At 39.1% G+C, this 21,596-nt stretch overlaps 3 protein-coding genes across 4 annotated transcripts; all 3 read right to left on the reverse strand.

Annotated features, from left to right (window-relative positions):
- Positions 1-114: 114 nt before the first annotated feature.
- On the reverse strand, positions 115-12,516 carry sec31b (SEC31 homolog B, COPII coat complex component). 2 transcript variants are annotated; one of them, XM_085466485.1, is made up of 25 exons: positions 12,392-12,516; positions 11,528-11,760; positions 10,770-10,965; positions 10,573-10,668; positions 9,764-9,904; positions 9,257-9,499; positions 8,512-8,673; positions 7,942-8,094; positions 7,618-7,848; positions 7,449-7,523; positions 7,238-7,330; positions 7,046-7,154; positions 6,780-6,958; positions 6,558-6,684; positions 6,303-6,448; positions 5,948-6,121; positions 5,686-5,838; positions 5,405-5,600; positions 4,926-5,312; positions 4,740-4,778; positions 4,044-4,102; positions 3,557-3,682; positions 3,353-3,472; positions 3,157-3,228; positions 115-1,566 (listed from the first exon to the last, which is right to left on the reverse strand). In XM_085466485.1, exons 2-25 carry the CDS (start codon positions 11,728-11,730, stop codon positions 1,387-1,389), a joined length of 3,660 nt encoding a protein of 1,219 aa, XP_085322611.1. In that variant the 5' UTR covers positions 11,731-11,760; positions 12,392-12,516; the 3' UTR covers positions 115-1,386. The 2 variants fall into 2 exon arrangements, with proteins under 2 accessions (XP_085322611.1, XP_085322612.1); XM_085466486.1 differs by lacking the exon at positions 4,740-4,778.
- A 237-nt stretch (positions 12,517-12,753) lies between these two features.
- Positions 12,754-18,894, reverse strand: ndufb8 (NADH:ubiquinone oxidoreductase subunit B8). Its single transcript, XM_085466484.1, has 5 exons — positions 18,762-18,894; positions 18,394-18,520; positions 18,123-18,222; positions 13,858-14,013; positions 12,754-12,917 (listed from the first exon to the last, which is right to left on the reverse strand). Exons 1-5 carry the CDS (start codon positions 18,892-18,894, stop codon positions 12,825-12,827), a joined length of 609 nt encoding a protein of 202 aa, XP_085322610.1. The 3' UTR covers positions 12,754-12,824.
- A 653-nt stretch (positions 18,895-19,547) lies between these two features.
- On the reverse strand, positions 19,548-21,326 carry gpx9 (glutathione peroxidase 9). The gene is made up of 5 exons (XM_085466487.1): positions 20,983-21,326; positions 20,800-20,893; positions 20,162-20,292; positions 19,887-20,017; positions 19,548-19,809 (listed from the first exon to the last, which is right to left on the reverse strand). Exons 1-5 carry the CDS (start codon positions 21,112-21,114, stop codon positions 19,752-19,754), a joined length of 546 nt encoding a protein of 181 aa, XP_085322613.1. The 5' UTR covers positions 21,115-21,326; the 3' UTR covers positions 19,548-19,751.
- Positions 21,327-21,596: the final 270 nt, after the last annotated feature.

Below are 21,596 nucleotides of genomic sequence, written 5' to 3' on the forward strand. Positions count from 1 at the left end.
ATGCAGAGGGTTGGTGCAACAGGCAAATGACCTCCCTTACAGGGATCACTAGAAAAAGGACAAAAAAATTGTATTGAATATGAACAAGGAGACAGATAATGTTTAGAAACGTGCAACCTTTTAAGTGAAATTTTATTTGAAAAAAGGATACCGAAATGAATAAAGTAAGCAAGATGGATTGTATAAATATCTGTGCAACCACAATGGGCACACTGAGGCACTTCACTGCCTTCTGCTGCCACAACACACCAAACTATAAAGTTTTATGTTCAGCTACAAAACTCTTAAGATCTTTGTTTTGTCAAATCCTTTAAGTCATATCATTATTATGATCTAATCTAAAACTTGTATGATTTAAAAATGGGAACTTTAGGTTATGAAAGGATAAGATGTGGCCTGGATAAAGAGGAATAGTGTATCTTTAACAGAAGGAGTGGCTAACACAGAGGGGATGTTAGTTCATGTTCAGTTTAACATAAAATTGTGTACTTTTGTTTTACAAGCTGCCCCGTGAGCAATAGGGGAAGTAGTTAAAATGCATACTGAAGCAAGACTGAGAAAAAAAACAAAACAAAAAAACTTCAGTCGTTCACACAAGCTATCAGGAAATATTGTACCAGTGCTAATAAAGTGTGGAAGAGGAAATAAAACAGCAAAACTTTACAATCACTCTATGACATTCTTCTGCAGTACTTTGGCCCAAAAACACACATGGCACAATGAACTGGAAACAATCTATTACAGCAAGTGTAGAGAACAGTAAGATCTATGTTACAGTGTTTAAACGTGTTGATGCTTGTTGTTGTTGTTGTTGTTGTAAAATTATACACACCGAGTAAAGCGTGTCAGCCTGTTCCTCCCTCACACAAAGAACACCGACAGGGTGGATAGTAAGTGCAGCCCAGAGTTTATTTTCATGATTTTTAGTCTGACCTTTGGAGATGAGAGTTCCTAGTCAAAGATGTTTGTTTCTAATGCTGAACTGGACTTCTATATGCACTGGTGTGCAGTGTAATATGGAATATGAAAATGCACCACTTTGTAAACTACCTCAATTCAGACTTTGCACCACTTGCTTCGTATATTACATCAACTCTTGAATGTACACAGAATCACAAATTTTGGAATACATTCAACTTTTTTTTCCTCTTTCTTGTTTTGTAAAATTATCACAGCAACATCGACAACTCTCTACAAAAACCAACCTGACTGCCCAAATCAGGCAAGTCTTCTGGCAAGGAAACTGTACGAAGTGATGAAGAACACGATCTGTAATATTATCAGCCATTATTCTCATTATTGACGCAAGTCATCAGGCCAAAAAGAAATAAATACATATACAACAATATGGTAACACTGAAGTCTGGTTGGTGGTGAACCTGGAGGTTACACGCCCAGCTTGTTGGCGATAGTCATGACTACTTTGAGGATCGGCATGAAGGCGGAGATCTCGCTGAAGTTGCTGCTGCTGACCACCTGAGTGTGGACCTCCAAACCCCGCTGGTAGTTCTGGCTGGCCACACAGCGACTGATCTCATGGAGTCCGCTCAGGATGTTGTGAGAGAGCTGAGAGGCAGTAGGGAAATTATATTATGTTTAAAGTTTTTACTGTACTATGTGAGAAAATTGTGAAAAATCTAATTTACTGTTGCAGTTTAAGTCACAAAAAACGGCAAATCCCAAGTTCTATATTTTCTTTTTTCTCCCACTTCTTCAGCATGGTAAACACAGTAGTTCTTAAACTGTGAAGTGACCCCCCCTGGTGGGAGCATTAGGTGTCTGCAGGTGGATGACTGAAGAAAAATGCAGAGTGCGATGATGTTGAATAAATATGATTTAAGTGAAGGAACATTAACATTCATCTATGATCCTTTTTCATGTTAATAACTATTAATAGCAATTGTGTTGTAAACAGTTATCCCTGTAGATCCCCCGAATCTGTTTACTGGTGTGCTCATGGAAAATGTTTAGCTTGTACTGCATACTTAATTCTGGTTTTATCCCCATTTACTGGACACTGTAAATGCATAGTTTGTCTTGTTTTACTACTTTATTTCTTTGTATTGCATTCTACCTAGAGCATCTCGAGTGCCCACTGATAGCAACAATTACATCAGTAAACTCAAATTGACGCTTGCTTAGTTACAAATACATATAATGGACTAAGACTGATCATTTTCTCAGCTATCTTCACAAAGACTATGCTTTTTTACTGGCTGAGCCCTTAGTTGCCATTGGATTCAAGTAGAGCATGTCCTGGGTCCTTTTTTTTAAAGTCATAACAAGTAAAAATATCAGGTTTACAACTTCATCCCGATGTCTGACATGCACTCTAGCTTTTAGATCTCTTGTAAAAAAAAATTGTACTTTAAAAATTCAAGGTAACGTTAAGCACTTGGCAGGTTAGCGTACACAATTACCTGCTGAGATGGATTAAACAGATCCAGGTACGTTTCATATTGTCAGTGTAGTGAGTACACAATGGTTTAAACATTTTCTTTAGTCTTTAAATAGGTGACCTTAAGTGTGTGGCATGTTCATTTAACTCAAACCTTTTAAAGACCTAATATTTTATTGTATATATCCATAAACATTTATTCTTAAATTGACAAAAGCACTTTTTTATTTCAGGTAATGCAGTGCACCTCCACTGTACAGCACTGACTTAGAATTATAAAGCATTGCTATCACAGTGGTGGTCCTTGACAAGGCTTAGCTCATCATGCAGGTTTTATGTCCTTTTTTCTGAGGTTGAGAGTGTGATATCTATTAATGCAACAAGAGTCAGCTGAATTTTATTTGTGGTGGTCAAAACGGAAATGGTGCAAACATGTCACCCATAGAAACACACCTGCTTTTTGTTTTTGTGGTTTTGGCAGGTTAATGTAAACAGCATTTGATCTTTTTAAGTCATTGCTACATAGTGAGAAGAAACTCAGTGGTTTTACCCTCACAACAAAATTTTAAGCAGACAAAAAGGGAATATCAAGAAAGACAAAGTGATATTGAGATTTATCAACTTTTACCTCAGATTCTGTTTAAGTACACAATGCATTTCTAACTGCACTGTATCATTTAAAAGCAGCTTTTTAAAGTCAAGTTTTTCTGTCAATTTTTTAAAAATAATTTTTGAATCTGATCACTTCTGATCCTTACCGACTGCTCTCTCAGCTTATCATACAGGTGCCCCAAGCGCTTGGCAGCATCATCAAGTTTTCTTTTAGTTTGCTGAAAGAGAAACACTTCTTGTCACTTTGTATCCAATAACAAAATAATTTTGTTTCAATCAACAAAAACATTTGCACCAGAAAAACTGTGAAACCTAGATGCAGCTACAGACTGTGGAACTTACTGGGTCTCCTGCAGCTAGCTGGCAGCGCTGCACCAGGCTGTCAAAGGTGGACTTGAGAACCATGTGCTCAGGAGGGATTTCTTTCTGCTGCACCTTCTCTGATGGCAGCTGCTGGAGGAGCTGAATAACACAAGCACAGAAACATAAGGTGACAAGGTGTTACTGTTGAGAATTCACAAAACAGCCCCCTCGTTTGACACCAACCTGTACGCTGGGCTCTTGAGGGGCTCCAGGGGGTACCTGGGTGTTGTCATGGGGCTGAGCAGCCTCCACTGGGAATCTCATCACAGGTGCTGTGATGGGGGCTGGTGGAGTATAGTTATCAGGAACCTGAATATACAACAAAGTATATTATAATGAGTGAGGAAAAAAACAATGAACCAAGCAGTTTAGTTTTGGTATATCAATAAATGACACATTTGTTACATTTTTGCTAAACTGTTGGTGTAACATAAATTCATCTGCCTTTCTTGCCTGCAAGAAAGAAGAAGTGCTTAATGTGAATGTGCTTGAGTTTTCAATAAGGGTGAACTAAACTAAGAGAGTCTGCTAGTTTAGTTTAGTGAGCTCTCGAGAGAATAACAATGCTCTCCTCAAAGGAACGTGGTGCCGCACAACAATATAGCTGCTTTTACTACATTTGCAAGCATACAGCAGAACAGTATTTTGACAGTAAGAAATGCAGGCTTACCTTCTTCTTCCTGGGTCCACCTCGCACTGTAGGTGGGTCATTCCAGCCTTCTTGAGATCCTGAATCAGAAGAATAATGACAATTATTAAGGAATTACTAACATCCGTTGTTTAGATACACTCAAGCAACCAAGGATTGTCTACAAGAGACAATCTTTTTGGGCCCAGGTGGTAAAAACACTGCAAGTCAAGCCATACAGATTTGGCAGTTTATGCAGAAACAAACAAGCAAATTTTCAGGCAGCATTATTCACTCAAAGGCAAAAAAACAGAAAGAAAAATTCTATGAATATCATACTGAGTCTATTTCAGGTTAATTATGTAGCAGCTGCAAGTGTTTAAAAATGTCCTACTTATGCTTTAATTTCAAATAGCAATGTATATATATGCGCGTCATCTTTAATTGCCTGACACAGAATCATCTACAGTCTTGTCTGAGTCTGGAAAATTCATTTAGAGCTCACATATAAAAAATACACCAGGTAAGTCTTTACATTTCCCTTCAATATAGGGTAACACAAACAATCATCAAGAAACCAGACAAATGGAGAAGATCTGCATGGATTGCAAACCAACGCATATTAACTTTGAGGTTAATTTAGGGATACTATATTGTTTTGCACAGATATTTTTTTTCTGGTTCTTGAATGGATTGTTTGATCCTCCCTTATTCCATATCCAGCCCTAACCCTGTCACCTTGGTTGTCACACTGGGAATTCAGCCAGGGAAAGTATCCTGCAAGTCAAAAAGGAGTGACAGCGGAACAGATGTAAATCACCACGAGCAATACATTCCTGCTGACCTCTGTAATTTCTTTCTTTAAATTCATGACTAAAAAAATGTGGAACGGTGTCAGGAAACAATGTAGCTGTGATCTCATACCAGTAGGAGGAGGAGCCACCACTGGAGCTGGGAAGGGCTTTGCAGCAGGAGCTCCAGGTCCACCCTGTGGATATCCAGATCCAGGAGGAACATAGGGAACAGACGGAGGTGCAGTACCCTGGTTGTGAAGGCTTCCTGGGTACACTGGAACCGGGGCTCCAGGCTGGGAGCGAGGTGGTGCAAAGCCTGAGGAGGTAGGTGGCATGAAGCTTATTGGTGGCACCCCGGGGCTGGGCATGGGGGGTAGGCCTCCAGCAGCTGACGATGAAGGTGGCAGTTGAGGCCCTGATAAAGTAGCAGCTGGCATAGAAGGACCTGGAGGTGGAAACACTGGAGGTCCAGCAGTGGACGGTGACTGAGGCTGGAATGGCTGGTGAGGAAGGAAACCTGGGAAAAGCCACAAATGATTGCCATAATATCAAGAAACAAAAAAGGGCAAAAAATACAAATAAATTCAAATATTCTACAAATGGTCAAACCTGGAGCCACAGCAGGATGTTGGGGGTAGGAGGGTCTCAGGGCAGGGCGGGTCGTACTGGGTGGCAGTACATGAGAAGAAGGCTCCAACCAACCAGGCCCAGGGTTGGTTGGAGCAGCTTGAGGGGTAAAAACCGATGGCAAAGGAGGCTGCTGTTGTGCAGTCATCTGAGCAGCAGGAGAGGGCTGGTAATGACTCTAAAATACAAATGAATACAAATTAAATACAAATTCATTTTGGAAAATATATTTAATATTCATTGTATTGCTAACAAACTGATACCGTAAACTGTGCTTTTGATGCAGGAGTTGGAGCAGCAGGAGTGGGCTTTGCAGTGGACACACTGACTCTGTTGAAGGTGTTTGGAGGTTGCTGTTGGACAGGAGCCTCTCCCTGAGCGTGAAACAGCCTGTTTCTTAGCATCACGATCCCAGCCTGACAAGACAAAATTGGACAAACATGCAGATGCAGTTATTACAAATCAAACAAAGCAAAGAAAAATGAATTGTGCCATTAATAATTAAATCATTTATAGCTATTTTACTTGGTCTGAGTTCTCAGGCAGGTAGCTCAGGGCAGTGGTCAAGCTACCCTCTGCAGCCAGTATGCCAGCATAACAGGTTAGCTTCTCAGCCAGGACTGGGCTTTGGACCGCCACCTCACAGTTACGGAGACGTTCAATGGACTTTCGCAGCATCATGACTTTCTCAACCAAATCCTGAAACACAAATAAATGCCTTTAGACTAATAGATTCTTCGCTGGCAGGTAACTGTAACTATTTTTCACCCCCGAATCATCTCAGTAAGTGCACAGCGACTCATTAAAACTTTGCTCAAATAAGCAGAAGAGTTTGTTCATCATTGCTAGAGGCAGATTAGAACAAATATTAAGATTATACCTCTAGACCAAGAGGAGAAGAGCAGTCTCTATACAAGGCCCAGCATTCCACTAGCTTCTCAATGTTTCCAGAGCAGATGTAACACAGACATGCCTGCAGGCAACGCTTCTCTGTACCCTCACACTCCAACCGGCTTCCCAGTGTATCTACCATGATGAATAAAAGAAAATTACAATTTTTTTGAATAGAGGGACTGAAATTAGAACAGATACCATGAGCACAGGTAGATTTGGTATGAATAAGGTGGATACTAACCGCACAGGCGAGCAAAGTCTTCAGGGTGAGCATAGGTCAGGAGAGCAGCGAGAGCTTCCTTCCAGTTGTCCAGCTCACAGCTTTGGACTATGTCTTTCCAGTTTTGGGTCACCACTGATGATATAAGCTGCAGTTGGAACAAACACGTTAGGTATACATTCAGGAAAAACATTCATTTCATTGTGGTTGTATGAGCTGGACCACTATTAATCATAATCTTACCATTGAGATGCTATTCTTTTGTTTGCTTAGGTATTTCTGTTGAGTTTTCTTCAGCAGTTCTTCTCCTCCGCTTATAGAAAGCAGGATTGCTTCAGCGTAGCGACCATCATTCAGACACAGATCCACAGCTCCCTCAAAGTTACCAACCAACAGCGCCTGACTTATCAAACCATCGGTGTCTTAAAAACAGAAGGAGATAATCAATGCAATCATAAAATCACAAGTAAATATCAGATAACAGTAGATTTTCAGAGGAGAAATTTTACCACATGACACTGGGATCTGAAAGTTAGAGTTTTCCTTTGGGGTCTGGCTGAAAAAATCTGCTGGTGACACAGAACCTGAAGTTCTAGCTTCAGCTGCTTCATCAGACCTCTGAAAATAACAAAGAGTGTTTTAAATGGAACAGGAGACACACAGCTTGAAAATAGATACCGTACATTTGCAGAAGTGCTGACCTCAGTGGAGAGTCGCTGCATCTTTTCTGCCAGATCTTTGGCATCTACTCCATGTCCATTGGGTTGGAAATTCTTCCCCAGACATTTTGAAATCTGAATAAGCACAACAGGAAGTATGTGATATGATTTAGAGAACCAGTGCATTCACAGAAATTTTAAAGTTAATGTTAAATATCAGTGACTAGCTACAGTCAAGTAAGAGCCATGATACCTTTCTTTCCAATTCATCCTTGCTAAACCCCAAAAGTTTAAGGAATTTAATACGGGCTTCATCCTCAAAATTAACCTGTAAATTAAAAGAGTGAATCAGCATACAGGATAATAACACCCAAAACTGACTGACAGATTTAACATTAGGTTTTAGTAGCTGGATGGCGAACCAGAAGGAACTTCCATATGTCCTGCTCAGCATCTGACTTGGAGCTCTGAATCTTAGCCTGGCAGTAACTGTTGAAGGAACCTGACTGCAGCGCTGTCTGCAGCTCCCTAGAGCGCTGTAGGAACTCTGTCTCTGTGGTAACTTGGCTCACAAACACTTGTCTAGGGACGGGTTGGGGGCTCTGGACTGGAGGCAACTTGGGATTCTCAAATGTGATCAGCTTTCCACCAAACTAAGAAACAAAAACAGATCATATATAAAGATAATTGTTCTGTTGTTTTTAATGGAAGAAAATTGCTACAAAAACATTAAATGCTGCACTTACAGCAAAGGAAGCTCCCACTGGCCTGCGCACCCACTTGGGTGGCTTCTTGAGAGGAGGAACTATGGTGTCCTGCTCTTGAGGCTGAGGAACTTGCAAAGGAGGCAGCACCTGCCCCGTACCAAAGGGATCCATTGTGTCAAATGAGGATGATATCTGTTAAATAAAACATAAAAAAATGTTGAAACAAATATGCTGAAACAATTAACTGACTGCAGCTATTTTGATAAATAGTTCATAGACCAAGCAGACAAACAAGACATTTAAACATGTCAATATTTCTGTTGTGAAACTGATTAATATTTGTAGCAATTTTTAACAGCTGATGATCAATCAACCATTTTAATGAATAAATATAATTAGCTGTGACCCTGCTTCATGTGATAGCTTTCAACTATGATATAGCCATCGTTCAGACTTAATGTACAACGTGTTTATAAGTCAATATTAAGTGCTTTACATGGGCACCATCTTGTGGACAAACAATGGAGGTCAGACACGGTTTAAACAAATAAAACCGTAAATACAAACACAGTTAAATTCAAAATCTTTTAAAGACAGAGCAAACATTACTCTTTCAGCTGTGCTCTGCTGCTGAGCCTTCAAGCTCCCTCCCATCACAGAGTAAACAGTGATTCTCCCATCAAATGATGCCGTTGAAAGCAGCGCTGGATTCCTGGGGCACCACTCCACATCAAAGCACCACTGGTTAGTTGTTGGAAGCTCATAGATTACCTGAATAGAAGACACAGCTTTCATGATTGGAGTAACAAATATAGGTAACAACAATGAGGGCTTATTCACTCATAATACACAGGATTCTTGCCACAAAGTTACCAGAGCAGCTCCAACTAGCTTGAGGGTGAGGTAGGTTGGGGAGTTGTATATTAGGTACTTAGCTAATTATGTGTCACAGATACAACAGTGGTGCTGTATTGCTGCAGCTCTGCAGTCAGTGAGAAAGGAAAGACAGACTCTAGCTTCATTCCTGCTTCAAGGCTATATCAGGGTAAAGCATGAAATGAAGGTTAACCTTTTCACACACAGCAGTCATTTAGCCTACCAACTAAGGATCAAGTGTAGTTTATCCCATAAGTGGATGGATGACAGCTTAAAAGGCAAAATGATATTACGTCATAATATTTGCCTGGGTTTTTTTTTTTTAACTTTGAAAACTATAGTCTTTAACAGCTGGTTTATATGTGTAAAACCTGTAAGAGAAACATTAACCTAATAAGGTGGAATAGCTCAGTAGCTTAGAGGCTTGCCAAACAATTGCAGAATCCCTGATACATGAGCAGTAATTAAGATTGTGTACCTCTCCTGTGTTTGGATTCCAGCAAAGGATCCGATTGTCTTTAGCACTACTAAGCAGGAGCTCAGAGTCAGCCTGGCTCCAGGATATAGACAAAATTCCCCTTGTATGGTTCTCCAGTACTTTAAGAGGTGATGTGGCAAAGCGAAGGTCCCACATCTGGATCACTGGCAGTCGGTCATCTTCAGAGGCCAAGACCAACTGAGTGGCCACATCAGGGTGCCAGAGCATTCCTGAACAGTGCATCTGAAATCACATAAAAGTAAAGAGTTAAAAATATGAGAGTTCATTTCTACAGGATGCAACATTAAAATCTGCATTTTTGATTAACAAATGAGTCAAATTACTGAGCATCCAGAGCAAAACAGGATAAAAGTGGGATTTTGCATTCTACAAATAGTCTTGTCTCAACACATGTTGCTTTAAAATGATAGATAAGCCTTTTTGACTTGTTCACATGATTTCATTACTTTTACAGAAGGAACTCTGGACTTTATTTAAGCCACCAACCCTGTTGCTATGATCACTGATCTTGATGATGGGCTCGTTCTTTCTCAGGTCCCAGACGACTGCTTTCCCGCTGGGGTTAGCAGAGGCCAGGATGTGCTGAACCTGCCGGTTCCATGAGACTACACTGATATCTTCAGCAGGCTGAAAAAGAAAAGAAAAAACAAAAGTTGTTAGTCTAAAATAAAAACAAGTCTACCTGTGAGTCTTACTACAACAGATCCCTCATGATTATATGCATATAGGGACGGTTTGACATATGAGCAAAAAATAAGTACTGGGTGACACTATTCATGTTGATTGCCATAGACTTGGAATGCTTCCAGTGGTAAAAGTGCTATGTGAAAAACATCAGTATTAGCCAGAACTTCACAATCATTACACCCAGGAATGCAAATGCCATGCAAACACTGTTTGTTTCTGTTATGGAAATATCATGTAACCATGGCTTATTCTAACAGCAAGGACTCCCATGAAATATAGACAGCCTGTGCAGACATGTTTTATTCAGCTATCTTGATACTGAGGAGAACAAGGTTATACCCAAATGTTGGTAAGAAGTATAGACACCAAGGCTTAAATTTACTCCTTAGCAAGCAAGTATTATATAACTATACAACCACAAATAAAATATTCTTGTGATTTCATTGTTTCTCACCGATATTAAAACTATAAAGGCAAAAAAAAAGAAAAAGAAAAGTCAAAACCTACTTACTGGGGAATTGTGGTTTGACTCATTATAAACACATTGGTTTAGAAGAGAATAAGATTTCAACACCATGACAAACCACGTGATCCCATCATGTACTCACCTGTGTCTTTGCTCCTGGAGTCATAGGACTGCTGAAGTTGTTTAGATCCCAGATGTATATCTCTGAATCATTTGCTCCTGACGCAAGGAGGTTACTCTAAAAATTAATAAATTAAAACATCAATCTGAAACACAGAGGGACGTCTGTACCGACTGTCTTTGAATGACAAAGGAAATCACTAGCAGGTTTCTATTTACCTGAAAATGGTTGAAATCTAATGCTCGGACAGGTCCTGTATGTTTGTCAGATTGTCCCACTACAGCCTCCCCACTGGAGTTCATTATTGCCTCTGGATCATAGACAGTCAGTGTTCCATTTTCACTACCACCAACCAGCCTTCCTCCAGTACCATCTGCTCCACTTCCAAAATTTACCCACACTATACTATGCAACCTATAAATGACATAGCAAGTTATTAGCACCCAGTCATAGACTGCATACTACAAAGGTTATATGCTTTATTTCTTTAACATGCTGTCTTCTGAACAAATAACTACACTAAATATCTCAAAAAATAAAAAAAATGGAAGAATGATTCTAAAGCAAGATGTGAGAACAATTAAAAAGATAGCAAATGAGCAACATTAATTTAATTATTAATAAGTAAACGTTTATTTTAAGATTGCACTAGTTTTATCTATGTGGTATCAAATTAACTGGCAGGCCTGAATTTACTTGTTGATACAACCATTTGAAAACATTCAGTTTTATCAGTGTAAGGAATTTACGGGCAAGTCACAACATGAAGTGTCCCTTCTGTGACAGTCACTGTCTGCAGCTTGTGATAAAACTAACCGAATCAATCAGGGAGCCAATAATCATATCAAAGCGGCATAACGTGGTAAACCTTTTCCATGGTTGCTGATATAGGCTGTGTGGAAACAATCAGTGGCTTATACTCTTGCCATGAATGTGTGGTCTTGTGTGGTCATCATTTATCTCTTCTGTACGTTACCTGTTTGTAGTTGCCAACGACCCTTTGAGCTGCATGTCCAGTGAGGGGTCAGAAAAATCCATCTCAAATATCTCTATAGCAGCTGTGGTGTTGAAAGAAGCATCAAGCTGTTGTGCTGCTGTTCCCAAGGCCAAGTATATAGGATGGTGCCCGGCAGGACTCCACGCCTGGTGGGCAGTCCTCTGGATCTCTTTCAGCCTCATCTTCCTCTACAAGTGTTCAAATTCCAAATCCTGGACAGCAGAACAGACTCCGCTAAACCAATTACACTATATCCCAGTCCCTAAAATATATAATGTTGGCTTATTAATAACACAAAATTCGCATTTATATCTCGAATATTCTTACTTTCCAGAGTACCTCAGGCTATTACCTGTAACAGCAGTAACTTAATCGTCTATACATAAATCTAGCTTTCGAATACGGTTGTGCAAAGTTATATGTTAATTATCACAATGAAATGAATGTAGTTATCCTCTAAATTAAACTATCGTTAAGCCCCCTTTTAGGCAAGCTAACATAACATGTAGTTAGCTTTTATTAGCATTTAGCAATCATGTGTCAGAAACCGTAGCGTTAGCTTTTGTCGGTTAATAACTTTGTAAGAGCAGACTCTTCTACTGGTAATGATCTCATTATATTTGTTTTAATGCTAAATTAACCTCTCATACACGTTGCTACTCATTTTTAAATCCCGAGCTAACGCCGGGCTATTTAATTCCGGTGCACAAACGGACCAGATCTTTATTGCACGCAAGCTAGCCAACAGCCACCACCCCAGTTAGCATGTTTTAACAAAAAGGACCACTGGGCGCCTTAAAACTCAGCCCAAAAAAGATAAATATGGCCTTGAGAGAAACTTACGTCAATTTATTTGTCAGAACTTGACTGCCCGCATCTACTACAAACTCGAGAGCTACTTTACAGCCAAGCTAGCCAGCTCAACCACAGCCGGAGTCGGACCAAAGTGCTTTGCCGTGTTGTCACTACGGTACGGTAGCTGACAAGGACATTCCTCACAGTAACCTGAAGTTAACCCAGTAATACTGAACCAGAGAAAGTGTATAGACTTACACCTATAGATCATGTTCATTGCTAAGAGTACATTTCATTTGAAAATTATTCTGTTTTATCAAAAGTCGAAAATTAACATTTAACAAAACAGCAAGAAGGCAAGTTAACATTCTTTACAGACATAAATAACAACAAATCACGCAAATACAAACTTAACTTTGAACATAAGTCTTTATTCTTGACAGAAATATATATACACACAAGTAGAATCACATTTTAGTGATTATAATTCATAATGTTTGACTTCTTCAGGCTGTTTTTCAGGATCTCCTCCTTTCTCCAAGTACAGGTCATTGAAGGGATATTGCTTCGGTGCCTGGAAAAAAACAAAAGACAATTACTTTAATGAAACCTTGTACACCAACAGTGTTACTGTACAGAAAAGGTGATTCTAACTTTAACATACATTGTTATATAATTACTGAAAATAAAATATTTAGTAAATATAATTATGGAGATCATGTGTTTTGCCACGTTTAGTATCTTCCTCTGTATCAACAATCATCAAATTGGCCACTAGACTGCAAAAGAATCTAGTGTTAATAAGAAATCTTTATTAACTAGGGTTAGTTTAGGGGTTTTGCCTTGATCCATGCTCAACCATCCAGATAAGACTGAGATCAAACTGAAGAAGTCGCTTGGATAAGTGATGCAATGTTTTTCTTACTGATAACAGAACGTCTAGATCAGGGGTGTCAAACTCAAATACACAGTGGGCAACAATTCAAAACTGGAACAAAGTCGCGGGCTAACGTTAGTATTTTTTGAAATATATTTATTCCTCCAGATATAAGAATGAATCTTTTCTTATGTGCTCAAACACGTTTTGCTGAAAAACTGAATATGGAACAAGCAAAGCTTAATACTAAACAATATATATATTAGCTGTATAATACCAGTAGGCCAGCTCTAATAGTAATTTGGTATGGCCCGCGGGCCAGAGTTTGACACCTATGGTCTAGATGAACAGAAATAGCTTTCTGGGGGTTTAGAGGGGTCCATCCTTCTAACTCTGTATCTGGCTCTGACACCATGTCAATGTCAGAGACATTTAGATTTTTTTTAAAAAAAGAAGAAGAAGAATAAAAAAGAAGGAAACCATAAAGAGTAAGTAATAGTGACTAAACTAAACTATAAAATTGAAAGAATGATGATCCAGCCATTTTTAAGCTGCTGAAAATTGTAACAGTGAGGGAAAAAAAACACCAACAAAAAAACAAAGAAAACCGAATTCTTGCATTAAGGTGTGTACTTACAACAGGTTGGTATGCTGGAAATTTCTCTCCAACATAAAACATAAACAGCATGAACCCAATGAAACCAAACAGTTGCTTGCACATTGTGGACCATGGCACAGGGCTGGGAGATGTATCCACACGGTTCCTGATGTACATATCAAAATCCCAGTGCATCTAAGAGGTAGAACAATCACAGATTAACTCTCAAACGCAATCTTAAATTGCTTATTTTATAATTTTAGTCAATTTGTGACAGCTCAGAAAACTGCATTCTGCAAAGAGAGCTGGGTCTCAGCCAGGCTAAACTGAACACAGTTCCTTGTTAATGGTGCTGACCTCATTTTAGTTGCATTTTAGCCTGGGCCCTATCACAAGAAACGGGTTTCACTAAAACAGAGGGTTTTTAAAAAAACAAACAAAAAACAAACACAGAAATCTGTGCAAATCTAGGTTTTCTGTTCCTGAAAGAGAGTTAACTTAAACTCTGATTCAATTACCATGGTAACATACTCTTTAAACCTATCCTGCTCACTCGCAGATTTTCTTCTCTGACTCATTCCCTCCTGCTGTACCTGAATCAGCTGAATGACACTTGGTTTCATTTCATCATTGAAATGTGTTTAAGACTACATGCATTTGACTGACTTTTTAAAATGCAGGCTTCAGACATTCTGTGTTAAATGGTAAACAAACTGGTTCTTATATAGTGCTTTTCTTCTTTAGCTGAGCACTCAAAGTGCTTATACAGCATGCCTCATTCACCCATTTACATGAGCAGCTTTTTCTATGCTCAATTGCTTTCTAGGTTAGTATTTTGCCCAAGGATATCTGGCAAGCAGACTGGAGCAGCCAGAGATCTAACCACCTTCTAATTAGTAGATGACCTGCTCTACCTCCTGAGCTACAGTCAACCGTGAACATTGTGAAATGTGTTGACAGGTTCAGTTATTAAATGATATCAAACAATATTTTTTAAATGTCTGTCTGAAATTCAGAGTCTGAACCTTAACACATTTTCTACTTAAAATCCTCTCAATCACTCTAAGTGGGTTTATCCAGGTAGAAGTGACTCTGAATCCAAGTGCATTTGTATGGCTGGACAGTAGGGCTGGGCGATATGGCCTAAAATCCATATCACGGTATAATTTGAAGCATGTACGGTAACGATATATATCGCGATATATTCTTTTCTTCTGTATAACGTATTTTACACACTATAAGGCACACTTAAAATCCTTTCATTTTCTCAAAAATCAACAGTGTGCCTTATGTATGAATTCTGGCTGTGCTTACTGACCTCGAACCAATTTTATGTAGTACACGGCGCACAGAAATCTGTCAAAAAATGTTTTAGTACGACTTTGGTAAGCTATGAAGGCGCACTGCTTGATGGATTGCCGGAGCATTACGGTTGCCGTAGTCAGGAGCCACACGCAGTGTTGCCAACTCCTCAGTAAGGAAAATTGCTATTGGCTGTCCTAAAAGTCACTAAATGACATCATTGCCTAATTTGCATAATAGGTCATACTAATGTAATTGTAACCTACGTTGGTGGAGAGAGAAATAACATTGTGGACGAGACATAAAGTGAGTAAAAAATGTCCTAAATGCATTTAGAATTTATTTAGAACTACAAATTAAATTTCTTTTAGGAATTATTGTTTTTTAATGTCACAATTCCACCCATACAGGATTAGGCCTGTATAGCTCTATAAAATCTTAGATATTTCTCATAAAATGTTTGCGTTTACTGATAAAACGTAACATTCTTTATGGACTCGTAAGGTTGCCCTCCATATTTTGAGTTGAATGTAAAACAGCTAGCATTACTTATAAACTATAAATCAGTAAATGTCTGCTATGGGCATAAGAGAGTTATCATTTATCAGTGAAGGCTGCTATTAGATTAGACCATAAATGGTGGAACTGGGGAACATTAAAGCAGATATGCTCTTTATTTACTTGTTGCCCAGGTGAATCCTGATATCTGGGGCCTGTTCTTCGTACGTCGCTCACTACATCCAAGATCACATGACACATCCAAGACCAAACCATCGCGCTAACCGTGAGCTCGCTAATCCGGTTCCCCGAACACACCTGCTGTTGACGATTAGTACAGCTGGACGCAGTAATGTGACATCACTGGGTGTCGTAAAAGGGGCTACGCATCGATAGTAGAAACATTGATCGGCAACCCGCTGATTGGTCAGCGAAAATGTCGAAGGGGCGTGCACGGTATTTTCCGGCAGCAGAGCAAGAACTCATGAGTGCGGGATTTCAGAGTTTAATTAAAACGCAAGAGAACACTGCAAAGGCTGCAAAAGCAAGGAGAGAGGGCTGGCAGAAAGTTGCTGACAAATCAAACTCGTAGGTAATTTAATAATAATAATAATAATAATAATAATAATAATAATGGATTCGGTTTATATAGCGCTTTCCAAGGCACCCAAAGCGCTGTACGATACCACTATTCATTCACTCCCACATTCACACACTGGTGGAGGCAGCTACGGTTGTAGCCAGGCTGCCATATCGCGCCATCGGCCCCTCTGGCCAACACCAGTAGGCGGTAGGGTAGATCTATCATATGACACTATATTGTCCAATATTATATGGCATTATATTATATTATAATATGTTATATTATATCCCCTTTCACATTAGAGCCACAACAGGACCCACAAGAACATGGGAACAAGTAAAAGTGGAATACAGGAGTATTCTACAGAATGGTAATATTTATCTCTTAGATTGCTTTTCGTCTCTTGGCAAGGTAATACTGGCCTGTAATACTCTGTTAGTTTGTTCATAACAGCAACCAAGAAAAGGGCAGAGGAAAAAAAGACAGGTGGTGGTCCTGCACCCCCTCGTCAACAAGTTGGTTAAGTAAATAATACCCTCACGGGAATATCGATATCTCTCAATGAGCACACTGTCGCGCTGAGCTAAAGGATCCTGTCTATCCCGCAATATACGCTGAATTCTGAGGACTCTCCTTATCAATCTTGCACCTTCCGCAATGGGTTGGTCGCGTATACGGACAGGACATGGCTGCGACAGACTTCTCAAATCCACCTTCGCTTTTATAGCCGTGGTCTCTCATCTTGATTACATGAAGTAATTTACTATTACTACTCTAAAATATGAATTACATCTGTAATAATCACATACATGTAATAGAATGTTAATAGTACATTTCCCTTTTTTAGGAAATGACCTGTATGTATCTGTGTGACATCAATAAAAGGATCAGGTGCTGCATTATCTTTAGTTACATTGATAATATTTATTTATGGTGAAACAGTGGTGGAATATCGCTGTTGCTTTCGTATACATGAAGCGGAAATACCTGAGTGGCCGCGATCTAATCCTGTTTACATAAAGTAAACCTGCTCCCGAGCAGGTTTACGCTTACGGCTCTGTTGCTATGACAGCAAGTCCCGGATGAGCTTCGGGGAACCGAACGATCCAGGATCACGCGAAATCGTCAACAATCTAATCCAGCTAACTTACTTAGCGAGGTACGAAGAACAGGCCCCAGAGCTACACCGATGATGTCTTTCTTTCTTTGTCTACTCATACACGTGCTAAACTCAGAATTAGTTGACTGAACTAAGTCTGATCAGCTGTTCTGGAACTGACAACCCAGACCTGTCAATCTCAGAGTTAATCACCAGAGACTAGACTAGACTAGAGTTTGTTTAACCTGCTTCCTGGAATAAGGCCTATGGTGGGCATAAACTAAGACTTTTAGACATAATGAGAGAGACACCCACATCTATTACCTCACTCAATTATATTTCATGTTAGTATTAACAAAAAAAAAAATCTGAACTCATGCTAGAAAATATTAGTGTGATTGCAGCCTAAATATCTGAAAGAAATATTCTATATGGACAAGTTTGTTAAATCTTACATTTAATGGATATATAGTTTTAATTTTAAAAACAATACAATTCAGTAATGACAACATCATAAATAAAAGACAGGGTTTTTTCTGTTTTGAAATGTGTTTTGGGGGCTTGACTACACATGCAAGCACTATTGGTGCATAAATACCTAAAGCAACATACTTGTGTCCATTTGATAAACAAAAACGTAATAGGAAAACCTGTAAAAAGGTTCCACTCAGACAACCTAGACACAATTATTCAGGTAAAACTGCATAATTACTACTGCAATGCATTTCAAATAATCAACTGATGTATGAACCATCATCATTATACTCATGATTTATTCAGAAAAAGGACAACAATAGCTTTTAATGTCAGTCGGTATCTTACCGGCTCTCCCCAGTTTCTCCTCAGGTCAGGGTGGTCCCATTGGTACCAGGGGTCTCTCTCTTGCTGAGATCTTTCTGGCAGTTTTGGATAATCACCAAAGCTACAAAAACACAGTAATTGCTCATTATTTTCTTTGAAATCTTACAGTTTGTTTGTGACTTAATGTTATAAGAATGAATGGACTGGACAGTCATTTTCGCCGTCTACATTAGCAGTACCGGCAAAAGCAGTTACAACAACAATCATGAGACTTGTTAAAATTAAAGCTCACCCCTCTCCATTGTCGGGATATGGTTCATAGTCCTCAACCCTCATATTGTACTTCTTTGCAGCTGCAGCTCTTTCCTCCGGGGTCTTCGGATATGGCCCAGGCAGGCTATCCTTTGACAAGCCGGAGGCTGAAAGAGCAATAAATGCATACGTGAAATCGCGGCAGTCAAAGCTCGCAGGCTCAAAAAAGGAAATATGAGAATTTTATTTTGTCTGCCTGCACCCTCATAGAAGAGCAGCCGCCAAGCTAGCCTAAGCCAACCTTAGCATGTCAAGGTTACGTCCATAGGAGGCTAAAAACGTTAAACCCTGATATACACCTCCAGAGAAATTCATTGTACAGTACTACCAGACTAAGACACAACTAACCTGCTCTACATCCCGACAAAAGGGCTGAAATACCAGACCCCTTTCCCTTAGACAGAGCCTGGGCCCACCGTCGGAAACCAACACCAGCCATGTTTACTGGCTGCTGCTGTTCGACATACTCTGAAGTGCGCATGCGCAAGATTTCAAGTACGGTTCGGCAGAAGGAAAAATTCCGTACTCACAATTTGTAAATAAAGGTAAATAACCGTGCACTCCCAGTGCACTTGAAAAGTAACACACTAATACCACTGATGCAAAGTGCTTCAGCACATATATTAAAACATTATATTTATACACAGTTTTAAGTATTTTGATTTTATGTTAGTTCATTATTCTACACCAATGATAAAGAATATTGTTTTCTCTGGTCATTACCAGATTAAAACTGTTTTATACATAAAAACATATATGAAGATTTAATACAATTTAAAACGTACTAAGCTAGATTCAAACTATTTGTTTTTAGACCTCACAAAACCGGTGTTTTTGAGTATTAGAAGTTCCATCAAATAAAAAAGTGGGGGAGTCATAACAACAAAGAACAAAACTCCATCCATTCATCCATTTCCATTTTCCAGCAGTCATAGGGTGAAAAGCGGGTACCACTTGGACAAGTTGCTTATCTATTGCAGTTTTAATAAATTCTATACAGTGATTCATCTGTATTGACAGTCTAGTAATGTAATATATGTTAAATGTAGAAATAATACTGAAATTCTATTGGCAAACTAAAGTAACAATAACCATGTGCATATTTTTCATATAGTGTTTTATTTACATCTGTTTTTTTAATAGCAGACACCATCACATTAAAGAATAACGTGGCAGTGACATGAAAACGCATTAAGTGGCAGAAGGGAACTTGTTCTCAAAGTGAATGCACTGAAGCTCCAAGACACGTTCCTCTTCCCATCAGATCCAGCTCAGGTGCACTTGTGCATTTACTGGGGGATCGTCACTCTGCCACCAGCGACATATTGAAAAAATCCATCAGAGAAGTTCTGCTATGTCTTTTTCCACTTGCACAATGGGACAGTGAAGTTCATACCTGTAGCAAAGGGAAAATGCTGAACTTAGTAAAATTGAAATCACATGAAGGGTTTAACTCATGGTCTATGGCTTTACCTTTTGAAGGGCATGCCATTTGCAGTTATGAGAAACTTCTCAAAATTCCAGCGAATGTCATTGACTTTGATCGGAGACCAGTAGAATTTCTTTATGTCTCCAATAACAGGGTTGACAAATGGCAAAGATTCCTGTGGTGAAACAGGGAATGACATGGTATCTGAGTTTTTCAGGGTTAAGCACCTGCAGCGCTGATAGGAAAAAAATAAACTATATGGGTAATAAATCCATTCAGTGAACTTATAACTTCCAGCCTCCAATAAAACTCAATGTACCTTCAGAAAGGTGAAAAGAGGATCTTCGTTTAAACCATTCACTTCAACCTTGCTGAAGACGGGAAACTTTGGCACAAAGCCCCCACCAGGTCTGACATACTTCAAAATATTGAGCATTTCATGATTCACCTCTGCACAGACAAGCGTAAAAAAAGTTAATACTTCTGTTTTTTGCACGTGTGTATTCAAAACCTTGTCTTTAAAATAACTTGTTAATTAAAGTATCCACAGTGCATCTAATAGAGCTTGTATATGGTGGAAAGAGTTTTTAGATTCCTTAAGTACAAATAGATTAATGTATTATAAGCAGACTTTTAACTTCTATATCGTTACAATGATGGATAATAGTAGTAGTATAGTTGCTCATTGCTTCAAGTTAATATGGCCGTTGTTTTAAATAAAACTTTTACAAAGTTTTTTTATTCTATTGTGTGCTCTGTATCATATGAAAGACAGGGAATGTCCTTAATATGGTCATTTCAAGAACAAGCTCTGCAGAGTCTCATGCTGTTCAAACCTTCTGTTTGCGAGGGGCAATCAATCAGAAATTAAAGATAAAAAAAAATCTGGTTTGTTTTGAAGTGTGGCATGCAAAGCTCCCATAACAAAACAATACAGGTCCCTATTATCCACCTTACCAGGTGATTGGAGACCAAACTGGTTGCAGGGGAATCCTAAGACAGTGAAATTGAGGTGGCCAAACATTTCCATGAGTGCATTCAGTCGGTGGTACTGGGAGAACAAGGCATAAAATCATTCGCCTTCAATATAACGAGTTAATGTGGTCTGACAGTAATCAGTCAACTCTTGCAGAATATTACCTCCTCTATTGTTGACCCTCAGAATGTTGCAACGTTGACGATGAGAAGCACTTTACCTCTGTAGCTACTGAGTGGAACCGGCTGTCCATCCAGGGTCTCAGAAGAGAAATCATAGACTGATTTATTTGCCATGCTTGTTCTTTAGCTTGTCTATGTGACTGCAGTCGGTCAAGAGTGAGTATTCACTCAACTAGCCTGTTGGCTCGTCTCATCCACTGAAACACAACTCATGGGTCAGCAATTGTTCAGCATGACTGACTTCATTGTTCTTCTGGCCAGAGGTGAGCAGGCAACATGGTTAATTGTTCAACACTTGTATACCAAACATGTGGTTGTAACAAGTAATAGGCAGCCAACTGCAACCAGGAAAGTACATATTAAACATAAATATGGATCTTTGCTTTTAGCAGTAATTATCTGAAAATCTTTGCTTAAAAACAGTATGCATATGATATTTCAAACTACAACAAAGCTAATAAAGTAAGCCCCTGTGGGCTAACAAAACAATTTTTGATTATTGTATGATATGGTAACAGGGTTAAAATTAACAGGGGTGCGCAAGTTCTCATGGCTGAATTGATCTATTACTATTACAACTAGTTCTACATTCTGTG

The sequence above is a fragment of the Copadichromis virginalis genome, linkage group LG8 (assembly GCF_057382275.1).
Source record: "Copadichromis virginalis isolate Kocher_CV1m ecotype Utaka linkage group LG8, C_Virginalis_male_GT1.1, whole genome shotgun sequence".
Taxonomy (NCBI): Eukaryota; Metazoa; Chordata; class Actinopteri; order Cichliformes; family Cichlidae; genus Copadichromis; species Copadichromis virginalis.

Coding starts and splice junctions, on each gene's coding strand:
- ndufb8 (XM_085466484.1), bottom strand. CDS start 18,894: ATGCGCACTTCAGAGTATGTCGAACAGCAGCAGCCAGTAAACATGGCT. Junction 18,223..18,393: donor TATCCCGACAATGGAGAGGG/GTGAGCTTTAAT, acceptor GTGTTTTTGTAG/CTTTGGTGATTATCCAAAAC. Junction 14,014..18,122: donor GGAGAAACTGGGGAGAGCCG/GTAAGATACCGA, acceptor TCTACCTCTTAG/ATGCACTGGGATTTTGATAT.
- sec31b (XM_085466485.1), bottom strand. CDS start 11,730: ATGAGGCTGAAAGAGATCCAGAGGACTGCCCACCAGGCGTGGAGTCCT. Junction 7,155..7,237: donor TGCAGCGACTCTCCACTGAG/GTCAGCACTTCT, acceptor TGTTATTTTCAG/AGGTCTGATGAAGCAGCTGA. Junction 5,313..5,404: donor ACATCCTGCTGTGGCTCCAG/GTTTGACCATTT, acceptor GGCTTTTCCCAG/GTTTCCTTCCTCACCAGCCA.